The sequence below is a fragment of the Salvelinus sp. IW2-2015 genome, unplaced genomic scaffold, assembly GCF_002910315.2.
Source record: "Salvelinus sp. IW2-2015 unplaced genomic scaffold, ASM291031v2 Un_scaffold3697, whole genome shotgun sequence".
Taxonomy (NCBI): domain Eukaryota; kingdom Metazoa; phylum Chordata; class Actinopteri; order Salmoniformes; family Salmonidae; genus Salvelinus; species Salvelinus sp. IW2-2015.
Genome location: NW_019944974.1, coordinates 69,827 through 83,206, shown reverse-complemented (window position 1 = coordinate 83,206; position 13,380 = coordinate 69,827). Strand labels below are relative to the sequence as shown.

Genomic DNA, 13,380 nt, shown 5'->3' with positions numbered 1-13,380 from the left:
GGGAGGATGTGTGTGAAGGGGAGGCGGATGTTGTGTGTGAATGGAGCGGAGATGGTGCTGTATGGGGGAGGGAGATGTGTGTGTGAAGGAGGAGATTTGTGTGTGCATGGGCAGGATCATGTTGTGATGGGGAGGGTAAGGATGTGGTGATGGAAGGGAGGAGGTATGTGTGGTTGTGAATGGCAGGAGGAGGATTGTGTGTGTGAAGCGAGGGGGATGTGTTGTCGTGAAGTTGGAGGGAGGGATGTGTTGTTGATTGGTGGAGGAGGTAGTGTCTGCATATGTGGAGGGGACTGTGTGTGTGTGAAGGAGGGAGATGTGTGTGTGATGGGAGTGAGAGAGGGATTGTTGTTGTGTGAGGAGGAGTGTGTTGCGGGAGTGTGTGAAGGGACGGAGGATTGTGTGTCGTGAACGGGAGGATGATGGGTTGATGGAGGTGTGTGTGAATGGGGGGAGATTGTGTTGAATTGGGAGGGAGGATTGGTGGTGCAGGGGACGGAGGATGTGTGTGAGGATGGGAGAGAATGTGTGTGTAAGGAAGGAGGTGGTTGAGGGGATGGTGTCTGATGGGAGGGAGCATGTGTGTGGAGAATAATTTTTGTGGAGCGATTCCGAGATTGTAAAAACTTCTAGTTCGAGATGAATTCGGATGATGTCTATTAGGGAGGAGAGGATGTGTGTAAGGGGGCATGGTGATGGCGAGGGGAGGGGAAATGTTGTGTGTGTGAGGGGAGGGAATGTGTCGTGTGTATGGGAGAGGTATGTTGTGTGATGGGGACGAGTGTGTGTGGTGAAGTGTGGGAGGAGATGTGTTAGTGAAGGGAGTGGAAGGATGTGATGTGTATGAGGAGAGTGTGTGCTCTCTCTCTCTCTTACCTCTCGTCTCTAACTACCTCTTAATTTCAACTTCGAATTCAATTTCAATATTTCTCGTTCTTATTGGCATGGACTGCTATTTACAACAATGACATATTCGCCAAAGGCTTAGATTTTGAGATATTTGCAATAAAATAAAATTAATAAATGTCACGATCAACAGGTCAAATCGAAACAGAACAACAAAAAGTCAAAAAGTAAACCCCATTCATTCAACTGGATCATAACGATACCATAGAGAGTACATGTTGCAGGATTAGACGTTGGTCTGTCAAGATATCTGTGTCCCTCAAACTATTGGCAGCAGCAATGTAGGTTCGCTGCAACCCACAGCTCTCTGCGTCCGTCCCTCCCCAACAGGACGGTAGCCTACCTCTCTCATCAGAGAGGTCTTTGAACCTTGTAATAAGGGTTTCACATTTGGGGAAATGACACCTCTAATTGTTTTATATTTTGACATTTCGGCAAATGCAGCTCCGTCTCAGGTTCTGCTGTTGTGCAGTGGTTGCACAGCTTCTCTCTACAGGGAGCCAGGTTTCCTGTGTCTACCCTTCCCTTCTCTCTCTCTTACCACTCTCTCTTTTACCTCTCTTCTCTTACCACCTCTCTCTCTTACCTCTCTCTCTTACCTCTATCTCTTCTTACCTTACTCTCTCTCTCTTACCTCTCTCTTACCTTTCTCTTACCTCTCTCTCTCTCTTACCTCTCTCTCTCTCTCATTTTCTCTTCTTCTCTCCTATCTCTGTCTCCCAGGACCTCAGTAAGATCCTAGAGTTAAAGAAGCTTCTTCTAAACGAAAAGCCTGAGAGGAAACCGTCAGAGGCTCTGCCCTGAGAAGAAGTAGTTCATCTGTTTGTGTCTGTCTGTGTGGTGTGTGCTGTGTGGTGTGTGTGTGTGTGTGTGTGTGTGTGGTGTGTGTGTGTTGTGGGTGTGTGTGTGTGTGTGTGTGTGTGTGTGTGTGTTGTGTGTGTGTGTTGTGTGGTGTGTGTTTGTGTGTGTGTGTGTGCATCGTGCGCGTGCGTTGTCTAAACTCTCTCCTCTCGCTCTCAGCTACAGCTGCTCTAGAGGAAGATGCTCAGATCCTGAAGTATAGAAGTCTCTGTACCAGCGCAAGACCAGACAGACCTCCACTCCAAGTAAGAACACCACACACCACACACACACACACACACACACACACACACAACACACACACACACACACATACACAACACACACACACACACACACACACACACCAACACCACACACACACACACACACACACTACACACACACACACACACAACACACACACACACAGACAGACGAGAAGACACACCACACTTGTTGATGTCAGGTCATTTTGTCATTCTAGATCGTATTGTTTACCCTGCTGTTAGTTATTAATTGTCTCTTTTTAACAGTCTCTGTTCTGTCTCTCTCTTCGCTCCTCACCACTCCTCAATCTTCTGTGACGTTGTTCCTCATTTTCTTTTTATTCATCTTTTTGTTTTTGGTGGTTGTTCTATTACTATGATACATCTTACCTTTCTGAGTTTAATCCTGTTCACCCACTCCTCATCGTTATGTTTGCCCTCTCATCCACCTCATTGGTTATCGGTTTCCACTCGTCACTCCACTCCTCATTGGTTCATGGTTTGCCCTAGTTCCACTCCTCATTGGTTATGGTTTGCCCTCGTCATCCACTCTCACTTGCGTTATGGTTGCCCGTCGTATCCATCTCATGTGTTATGTTTGCCCTCGTCATCCACTCCATTGGTTATGTTTCCTCGTCATCCACTCCTCATTGGTTATGGTTTGTCCTCGTTATCAACTCTCATTGGTATCTGGTCTATATGTCGTATTGGTATGTTCCTCGTCATCCACTCCTCATTGGTTATGGTTTGCCCTCGTCATCCACTCCTCATGTTATGTTTTTATCCTCGTCATATCCACTCCTCATTGGTTATGTGTTTGTCCTCGTCACTCCACCTCCTCTATTGTATGGTTGCCCTTGTCATCCACTGTCGTTCGATTTTGGTTATGGTTTGCCCTCGTCATCCACTCCTCATTGGTTATGGTTTGCCCTCGTCATCCACTCCTCATTGGTTATGGTTTGCCCTCGTCATCCACATTGTTTGCACCACCTACACCCCCCTTCCCCCTTCCCCCTCCCCATGCGTTTGCACCATTCCCCATCAGCCTGGCAGGGTACTGACCTGATGCACAACCACGTACTGGGGAACATGGAGCGGTCCAGTGTGGACTCTCCGGGCCACCGTAGCAGCGTGTCGCGACCTGACTTGACTGGCTCAGACCTGTCGGAGGACTCTGACTACGACTCTGTGTGGACGGCCCACAGTTACAGGATGGGCTCAGTGTCGCGTAAGAGCTGCATCTCTCACCAGAACTAAACCCCCAAAACCACGGTGGTGGTACCCTACCGTACAGCGCGATACCACACAGCACAGTACAGCACGTTTACCTCTTAACCTGTGGTCTAGAGGAAAACCAAACCGTTTTTAAGTTTATTTATTTAATTTATTTGTAATTATTATTGTGTTCATTTTATTTTTATTTGTGTTTGTAATTTTTGGGAGATTGTACTCTCTTTGTTTGAAAATCTACCATGTTACCTTGACCTCTCTCTTTCCGTATTTGTCAGGTAGCTTGTGTTGGGCATCGTCTGGGGTTCTGTGTGTCTGATATTCAGATGTGATTCAGGGAGGAAGGCATTCTATTGACCATGTTCTCTGACCTAGCTTCTGCTTCCACATATATTACAGTAGCAAATGTTGTGCTGACCTTTGACATTTCCTTAGGACATCCAATGAATCRATATACTTTTGTTATTACTATGACTGCCTTAAGGCTCTTACCCCTGTTGCAGTACCCTCTGCAGTATTTCACACACAGGACACAGCATCGACAGTAGTATTTCTACGATATTGGTATTAATAGGATATTATATAGGATATGAGATTGAAGTTCCCCTATAAACAGCATGCATGCTTCATTCCCAGGGTGACGATTTACACTCGTATCAGATTTGACCCCAATCCAAGATGCATTACTTTTAAACTCAATATTCCTTCAACCGGCAAACAATGATATTCTCAAAAGCAGTACAACTCTAGGCCCTAAGCAGAGCCACAAGCCTGGCAGGTCCAGTTTCTACATCCCACGTAGGAAACATTGGTTTGTATCCTTCACCACATTACCATGCTCTTCCATACATTAGTAAGAACTCTTTTCCTGAGAAAGGATTTCCTTATGCCACGGTAAGAATTCCCAGGGGACAGTATTTCAAAAGTTATCTGGATTCCGGCTATTGGATCAGATATTGGATAGGATTAAATGGATAGAAATAGAATGGACAGATCATTGACTTGAATGGGGACACTCGTTCAATTTATTCTATTCCTATGCATTTAATCCTATCCGATAGCCGAATTCCAGATAGATAACWTTTGAAAAACTGGGCCCAGTTTACTGTCCACTTCAAATTAGTCTTCTCTCTCTCCGCAGATCAGTCTTCTCTCTCCGCAGATCAGTCTTCTCTCTCCGCAGATCAGTCTTCTCTCTCTCTGCAGAATCATCTTCTCTCTCCGCAGAGTCAGCTCTTCTCTCTCTCTGCAGATCCTCTCTCAGTAGTCTTTCTCTCTCTGCAGATCAGTCTTCTCTCTCTCTGCAGATCAGCTCTTCTCTCTCTCTGCAGATCAGTCTTCTCTCTCTCTGCAGATCACCTTCTGCTGTCTCTTCTCTCTGCAGATCATCTTCTCTCTGCAGATCAGTCTTCTCTCTCTCTGCAGATCAGTCTTTCTCTCTCCGCAGATTCAGTCTTCTCTCTCTCTGCAATTAGCCCTCTCTCTCCACAGTTATCTAACAATATATGAATAAATGGCTTTGTATTTAATATATTTCTACAAATCATTTGTTTTATTTTACCTAAATTATTTTGTATAACACATGTGATTAGTATTATTTTAATTTCACCATGTATGTCAATGTCTACAACCGATTAGTTGAACATACAGTTAACCTCTGTCTACATGATGTGTGAAATGTATCAGCGTTTATACTGGGCATTGAGCATGTGAGTTGGGATTCATTTGTGCACCACCTCTGTGGTAGAGCATTGAAATGTGTTAACTATGAACAGTTTCTGTACCTCTCTTACCAGCCAACCACCCCAGTGTTGTATAACATCAAAACTGTGGATGGTGTAGCCTAGTGAATTACGCTTGCCATAGATATTGAGTGCCCCTGTACAGTACAGCTCATCCATACTGGAAATCTACAATGTCAGTGTTGAGGAGTTCAACAAAAGAGACTTAGTCTTGTGGAGAGGTCATATGACGTACTTATTCATCAACACAGATCAACATGAACTAGAACAAATTATCTCCTTTTTGTACATAGTGGATGTCAACAGAACAAAATAATAAGCCAAACAGTGTTCTATCAGTATTTGAGCGAAATATGACTGTCCTCGTGTGTTGTGTTCTACTTTGTGACTGCAGTGTATTCTGTGTTGTCAGGTCATGTGACTGCGGTGTATTCTGTGGTTGGAAAAAAACTAAAGAAATGCAAAAAACTGAGAGGCAGGTGAAGTGACTGCTTTGTCCAACTGTTGTCCTCTGTATGCTCCAATGATGTATAGGACCTATCCACACCTGTGATCAAAATGTCCTACCTTACCATATCTTTACCTAATACCTACTGTAACTCACTAGAAACCTACAATATATACAGAACTGATGTATACTACAGTCAAAAGTTTGACACACCACTCATTCAAGGTTTTTCTTTATTTTTACTATTTTCTACATGTAGAATAATAGTGAAGACATCAAAACTATGAAATAACACATATGGAATCATGTTAGTAACCAAAAAAGTTTTAAACGAATCAAAATATATTTTAGATTCTTACAAGTAGCCACCCTTTGCCTTGATGACAGCATTGCAAACTCTTCATTCTCTCAACCAGCTTCATATGAGGTAGTCTCACGGTGGATGCATTTCAATTAACTAGTTGTGCCTTCTTAATATTAATTTTGTGGAACTTATTTCATTGTTAATGCGTTTGGAGCCAGTTTGTTTGTGATCTGACAAGGTCAGGGTGGATATACAGAAGATAGCCATATTTGGTTAACAACCAAGTCCATATTATGGCAAGAAGCAGCTCAAAAGCAACAGAGAAATGACAGCCATCACACTTTAGATTGAAGACGCTCAGTCATCTGAAAATTTAAAGAGAAAGTGTTTCTTCAAGTGCGAGTCACAAGAAACCAATCCAAGCCTGTGCTATGATGAACTGTCTCGCATGAGGACCGAGCCACAGCAAAGGAAGACCCAGAGTTAACCTCTGCTGCAGAGATAAGTTCATTAGATTACTCAGCCTCAAGCAAATCGCAGCCCAAATAAATGTTGCAGAGTTCAGTAACAGAACAATCTCACATCAATCATGTTCAGAGGGACCGTGGAATCAGCGCCTTCAGGTTGAACTTGCTGCAAAGAAACACTACTAAGGACCACAATAAGAACATGAGACTTGCTTGGGCAAGAAAGACGAGCAGAATGACATAGACCGGTGGAAATCTTCTTTTGACTGACACAACCATGTGTCTTTGTGAGATGCAGAGTAGTGTGAAACGGAATGATTCCACGTGTGGTGGTTCCCATGTTGAACATGGAGGAGAGTGTGATTTGTGTGGGCGTGCTTCTGGTGACACTGTGATTTTTTTGAATTAAAGGCACACTTACCAGCATCCATCTGAGTTCACTTAGATCCCTTCATTTAGTTTTTTCACAGGACATAACCCAAACACAGCTCAGCGCTGTTAAAGGCTATTTGACCAAGAAAGGAAAGGTTATGGAGCGTCAGTAGATGACTGGCGTTCCACAATTGCACGACCTCAACCCAATTGAGTTGCGTTTGGGATATTTTTGTCAAGAGGGAAGAAAAGCCAGCCAACATAAGTGCTCACTACTGTGTTAAGCTCCTTCAAGACTGTTGAGAAAAGCATCCAGAATAAAGTGTTGAGGAGAATGCCAAGAGTGTGCAATTGCTTATCAAGGCAAAGGGTGGCTACTTTGAAGAATCTAAAATATATTTTGATTCGTTTAACACTTTTTTGGTTACTACATGATTCCATATGTGTTATTTCATAGTTTTGATGTCTTCACTATTATTCTACAATGTAGAAAATAGTAAAAATAAAGAAAAACCCTTGAATGAGTGGGTGTGTCCAAACTTTTGACTGGTACTGTATATGACAAGAGGTCCCAAACACTGTATCATTGAGTTGTGAATAAATCTGTCTTTTGTTAGCGGTTGGTATTTGGGGTGTTTGTCAGAACCTTATTTCACTGTGTTGGATGTCACTGTCAACAAGACTCCAGGCTAAACTATTAGAACAGGAAATGTGAAAACAAAATGGTATYTTTTCTCTCATGAGTATACGCTGTATTCTTGTTGTTGTTTTATTTGTGTCTGCAACAGCCAGGGGTGTGGTGAGGTAAAACCAATGAGGGGTGAATGGATCAGGATGATGAAGAAGTAATACGCCTCTCTCTCATCCTCCTGCTGTTCTTCCTCTCCAACATGGCTCCTCTGTCCTTCTGTCATTGTGTCTCGTCGTTCTGTGCATGACTAACTAACCCACGGCCTCTCCAGTCTCATGTGTTTGTGTCCTCGTTTTGCTTTTCTTATCATGTAATCAATYACCAACCAGGAACTCAGTCACTTATGTTAGCTAAACTGCTGTGGGTAGAAGTTGACMTAAGGCACAGATCTAGGATCAGCTTACTCTMCCACAATTCTAACCAGCCATTAGGAGTTGGAAGTCCAAACAGACCTTAGATCAGTGTATCTAGTGTGTTGTGTTTGTCTGGAACAGGGGCGACGCGGAGTGATACAGGACTGCAGGTCATCATCCCCGGAGAGGAGATCATCATGGAGGAGACGATGAGCAACAGACATTCTGTGTTTGGAGAGAAGTAAGACCTTCTCCTTCCCTCCTCTTCCTCTTCTTCCACCTCCTCTTCTCCCTCCTACTTTTCGTCCTCCTCCTCCTTGTCTTCCTCCTCCTTCTCCTCTTCCTCCTTCTCCTACTCCCCTCCCCACTTCCTCCTCTTCTTCCTCCCTTTTCCATCTTCTCCTACTCCCCACCTCTCCCATCTCCTTTCCACCTCATCCTCCTCTTCCTCCTCCTCCCCCCTTCTTCGTTTTGGTCAGGGCTGAATATCTTGGTAACCCTTCACAGTTTCAGTCATCATGTTCTGCAGTGAGATGGTGTTCTCATCAGAAGGCTTCTGTTTCTGGATGGTTAAGTGTGTTAGYTAGTGTGTAGACTAGTGCAGTACTGTGTGCATACATACAGTGCCTTCAGAAAGTATTCAGACTCATTGACTTTTTCCACATTTTGTTACGTTACAGCCTTTTTCTAGAATTGATTAAATAAATAAAAATGTTCAGCACACAAAACCCCATAATGACAAAGCGAATAAACAGATTTTCAGAAAATTTGGCAAATGTATTAAAAATGAAAAACAGAAATACCTTATTTACATAACTATTCAGAACCTTTTCTATGAGACTCAAAATTGAGCTCAGCTGCATCCTGTTTCCATTCTTGARATGTTTCGAMAACTTGATTGGAATCCAACTGTGGTAAATTCAATTGATTGGACATGATTTGGAAAGGCACACACCTGTCTATATAAGGTCCCACAGTTGACAGTGAATGTCAGAGCAAAAACCAAGCCATGAGGTCGAAGGAATTGTCCATAGAGCACCGAGACATATCTGGGAAAGGGTACCAAACATTTCTGCAGCATTGAAGGTCCCCAAGAACACAGTGACCTCCATCATTCTTAAATGGAAGAAGTTTGGAACCACCAAGACTCTGGCTGCCCGGCCAAACTGACCAATCAGGGGAGAAGGGCATTGGTCAGGGAAGAGCAAGTACCCAATGGTCACTCTTTTTATTTATTAAACTATATATATTTTTTTCCCTTTTTCTCCCATATTTCATDGTTTCCAATTGGTAGTTACAGTCTTGTCTTATTGTGGCAACTCTCGTACGGACTCGGGAGAGGTGAAGGTCGAGAGCCGTGCGTCCCCCGAAACACAACCCAACCAGGCTGCACTGCTTCTTGACACAATGCCCACTTAACCCGGAAGCCAGCCGCACCAATGTGGAGGAGGAAAYACYGTACACCTGGTGACCGTGTCAGCGTGCACTGCACCTGGCCCGCCACCGGAGTCGCTAGTGTGCGATGGGACAAGGACATCCCTGCCGGCCTAACCCGGACGACACTGGGCCAATTGTGCGCCACCCCATGGGTCTCCCGGTCACGGCCGGCTGCGACAGAGCCTGGACTCGAACCCAGAACCCGATGGTCACTCTGACAGAGCTCTAGAGTTCCTCAGTGGAGATGGGAAAACATTCCAGAAGGACAACCATCTCTACAACACTCCACCAATCAGGCCTTTATGGTAGAGTGACCAGACGGAAGCCGCTCCTCAGTAAAAGGCACAGGAGTTTGCCAAAACGCACCTAAAGACTCTCAGACTATGAGAAACAAGATTCTCTGGTCTGATGAAACCAAGATTGAACTCTTTGGCCTGAATACCAAGCGTCACGTCTGGAGGAGACCTGGCACCATCCCTAYGGTGAAGCATGGTGGTGGCAGCATCATGCTGTGGAGATGTTTTTCAGCGGCAGATGAACATAGCAAAGTTCAGAGAGATCCTCGATGGAAACCAGCCCAGGACCTCAGACTGGGGCGAAGGTTCACCTTCCAACAGGACAATGACGCTAAGCACACAGCCAAGACAATGCAGGAGGGGCTTAGGGACAAGTCTCGAGCTTGTCCTTGAGTGGCCCAGCCAGAGCCCAGACTTAAATCCATCTCTGGAGAGACCTGAAAATAGCTATTTAGCGACAGTCCCCATCCAACCTGACAGGGCTTGAGAGGATCTRCAAAGAAGAATGGGAGAAACTCCCCAAATACAGGTGTGCCAAGCTTGTAGCGTCATACCCAAGAAGACTCAAGGCTGTAATCGCTGCCAAAGGTGCTTCAACAAAGTACTGAGTAAAGGATCTGAAGACTCATGTAAATGTGATATTTTAAGTTCTTTATTTTTTATAAATCAGCAAAAAATTCTAAAAACCTGTTTTTGCTTTGTCATTATGGGGTATTGTGTGTAGATTGAAGTGGGGRAAAAAACAATTTAGTCAATTTTATAATACGGCTGTAACGTCACAAACTGCGGAAAAAGTTAAGGAGTCTGAATACTTTCCCAATGCACTGTATATTAGGGCTGGGCGATATGGCAAATAAATTATCACCATTTTCTTTTCATTCGATAATGATAATTATCACGATATTAATCCAATAATGTTTAAAGGGGTCATTTCTGCTTCAGACTCAAGCCTGCCTGGACAACCCAAAGACTTTAATGTTTCTTATTTATTGTCAGAAGTAGAAGAACTCACAAATAACATTAACACTAACTAACATTAGCTATAAACCCTGACAAGTTATGAACAAGAAATAAAAAAGAAAAAAACAAATAGTGCAAGTCAATATACCTTATAACTGTTAGACTAATGGTACATCACAGTTGAAGTTGGGTAGATGTTTATAACTGTTAGACTAATGGTACATCACAGTTGAAGTTGGGGTAGTTGTGGTCTTACAAGTTACAAGCAAGAAAGACAAGTCTGTCTACGKTCTCTGGCTTTAAAGCTGCCCTATGGCAGGTCACCATGTTGCCACCTGTGCTAAAAACACGCTCTTAGGGGGAGCTGGTGGCAGGAATGCACAGCGTTTTGGCAGGTGGATGACTTTGGGAAAGTGTTTTGATTGGTTTCACTGTCAGCATCAGAAGACTGAAGGTAGCAGCTGAGTTCCTTGTCTACCAGCTGGATTTCAGTAAGACCTCTCTCATTCAGATAGTCCATGACTACCGTTTTGATGGTTTGAGCGAGCTCTGTTTCACCATCATCTGGTTTCATGACCTCTGTATTGAACAGGTGTAGTACTGGCTTCAGGTAAGACATAAGACTCACCAGACAGAGCATCTGTGAATTCTAGGAGTGGGGTCAATGCCTGGTTGAAGGACTCAAGAACATCTATATCTGTGTAGGTGGGAGGATGTGCCGGGTCTTCTTGTCACTGGACCAGACCTGTGAAATGGCTTTCTGCTCCAGTACTCTTTGCACCATCTTTCGAAGTGATCCCACCTGGTAGGCGACTCTGTCACCAACTTGTGCTGGGGTAGGTTGTGTTCTTTTTGACCAACTGCCAGGTCTCTTCTTTGTCCACCAATAGGAAAAAGCACCTACCACTTTCTTACACACTCCAATTGCTCAATCCACCCGTTTGTCTCTACCCTTTCTCTAAGAGAAATTAAGAAAATGTTACAATCACAATAATCCCTTTAATTGTGTACAAATGTAATATTTAACTTAATCAGTTAATGGAAAAAAATGCACATTTAGTTTCATCTAACCAATCACTTCAATATACACAATTGACAAGGTTACTTACCAATGGCCAAGTGCAGACGATGTCCAAAACATTGCAGTCCGGTCCATTTGTTGATTTGAGCGGCCTTCACCACGTTCGCACCACTATCTGTTGTAATGCACACCTGTCTGTCTTGACTGAGTCCCCAGGAGGCAGAGCGTCAATGAGCCTCTCTGCTATAGCTTCACCCGTGTGGTCGTCGGGAAAGTAAGATGTTTGAAGGCATTTATTTAGAAGATTCCACTCTTTGTCAATATAGTGGATAGTGAGTCTAATGTAAGGCTCTGACGTGTGACTAGACCACAGATCGGTAGTAGTAGCAAAATACATCAAATCTGTCTTGAGCTGTTCCTCAACTTTCCCCTACACTCGGTGTAGAGTTTAGGCAGTGCGGTGAGAGAGAAATGTTTGTGGCCAGGGAGCACGTTCCTGGGGTCAATTAAATAGATAAGCCTCTTGAAACCTTCCTTTTCGTTTGTGCTAGTTGGTAGCATGTCCTTAGCAATACAATGCATAATAGTATTTGTGATGTCTTTGTCTTTTCGATGTTTGCTCGTAGGGCATAAACGCTGTCAGTGTTGACTGCTTCGGGCAAACATCCCTAGATTGGCTGGTGCTTGAGGGGTGTTTATCAATACCGTGGCGCAAACTCAAACTCCCTGCATGTTCCAAAGAGTGATTTTTCTTCAGATGGTGAAAAAGGTTTGTCGTATTACCAGACTTCTCCGCACGTTCCTGCTGCGTCACAGAGGTGAACTGGACTGCTGTACCTAATTGTTCTATATCCACATTATCGAAAATGAATCTAAACGTTTTTATATTGTTGTTGAGGGAAGTAATTACCTCGATAATTATTGATATTGATTTATCGCCCAGCCCTACTGTATATGATAATGTATTTTTCTCTAGGATGGTGTTAACCGTCTGTGTTGTGTTGAAGGAGCCTGGAGGATGTAGTGTACGCCCTGAGGGACGAGGTACAGGAGCTCCAACAGGTGAATGTCCCCTCTGTGTCCCCATTATGCTGGCTTAAGACAGGCCTATGACAACTCATTACGGCATGCGACACTTGACATTACACTGTTATGACAGATGAAGTAGTAAAACTACCAAACGAATGCTTTGTGGCATATTAAGCTGACCTTTGACCCCTCAACAGGACAATAAGAAGATGAAGAGGTCGCTGGAGGAGGAGCAGAGGGCACGGAAAGAGCTGGATAAGGTTGTCCGGAGGGTGTCACAGAGTATGAATAACCACACCTGGGACGAGACTAACTTATGATTGAGTGCAGATACATGGTTATGTGTGTGTGTGTTGAGCTAGGGCCCCAAGTGTTTTTCACTCAGGTCATGTGGCTAGGAAATACTCCTAGCCCCACCTATAATAATGAGGAATGTCTTTGGATCCATCCGTGAACTAACATGGACCTGGAGTGGCGCCGAGCGTTTAAGAGTGTCTGGCCAGTAACCGAAAGGTTGCTGATTTGAATCGCTGAGCCGTTCTGCTCTTGAGCAAGGCAGTTAACCCCCAACAACAACTGCTTCCTGGGCTCAGATGACCTGGATGTTGATGAAGGCAGCTCCCCGCACCTCTCTGATTCATAGGGGTTAAATGTGGAAGACACATTTCAGTTGTAAACTGACTAGGTACTGTATCCCTCCCTCCCTCCCTCCTCCCTCCCTCCCTTCCCTCCCTCCCTCCCTCCCTCCTCCCTCCCTCCCTCCCTCCCTCTCTGTTTATAAATGCAATACAGCTCTAATGGTACTGTACAAAAACAACTCATCATTTCACCTCTTGTCTACTGTTATTCATTACTATGAAATCCACCATGTGATGTATTGCCATTATGTAATGTGTTGTGGTTCTTGTGTGTAAGGCCTGGACCCCTGACAGCCTGCCTATTAAACCTTGTGTTGTCACTGACCGGTGGGTCAGAAGGGATTTGTACAGAAATGGACTGACTGGTATTGGTACTG

The 13,380-nt window shown here is 44.1% G+C and overlaps 1 protein-coding gene across 1 annotated transcript; it reads left to right on the top strand.

Annotated features, from left to right (window-relative positions):
- The first annotated feature begins 2,901 nt into the window (after window positions 1–2,901).
- On the top strand, window positions 2,902–13,071 carry LOC112076338 (rho guanine nucleotide exchange factor 7-like). Its single transcript, XM_024143155.2, has 4 exons — window positions 2,902–3,243; window positions 7,764–7,863; window positions 12,344–12,398; window positions 12,563–13,071. The coding sequence occupies exons 1-4, from the start codon at window positions 2,970–2,972 to the stop codon at window positions 12,683–12,685; spliced, it is 552 nt and encodes a 183-aa protein (XP_023998923.1). The 5' UTR covers window positions 2,902–2,969; the 3' UTR covers window positions 12,686–13,071.
- Window positions 13,072–13,380: the final 309 nt, after the last annotated feature.

Coding starts and splice junctions, on each gene's coding strand:
- LOC112076338 (XM_024143155.2), top strand. CDS start 2,970: ATGGTTTGCCCTCGTCATCCACATTGTTTGCACCACCTACACCCCCCT. Junction 3,244..7,763: donor CAGGATGGGCTCAGTGTCGC/GTAAGAGCTGCA, acceptor TGTCTGGAACAG/GGGCGACGCGGAGTGATACA. Junction 12,399..12,562: donor AGGTACAGGAGCTCCAACAG/GTGAATGTCCCC, acceptor ACCCCTCAACAG/GACAATAAGAAGATGAAGAG.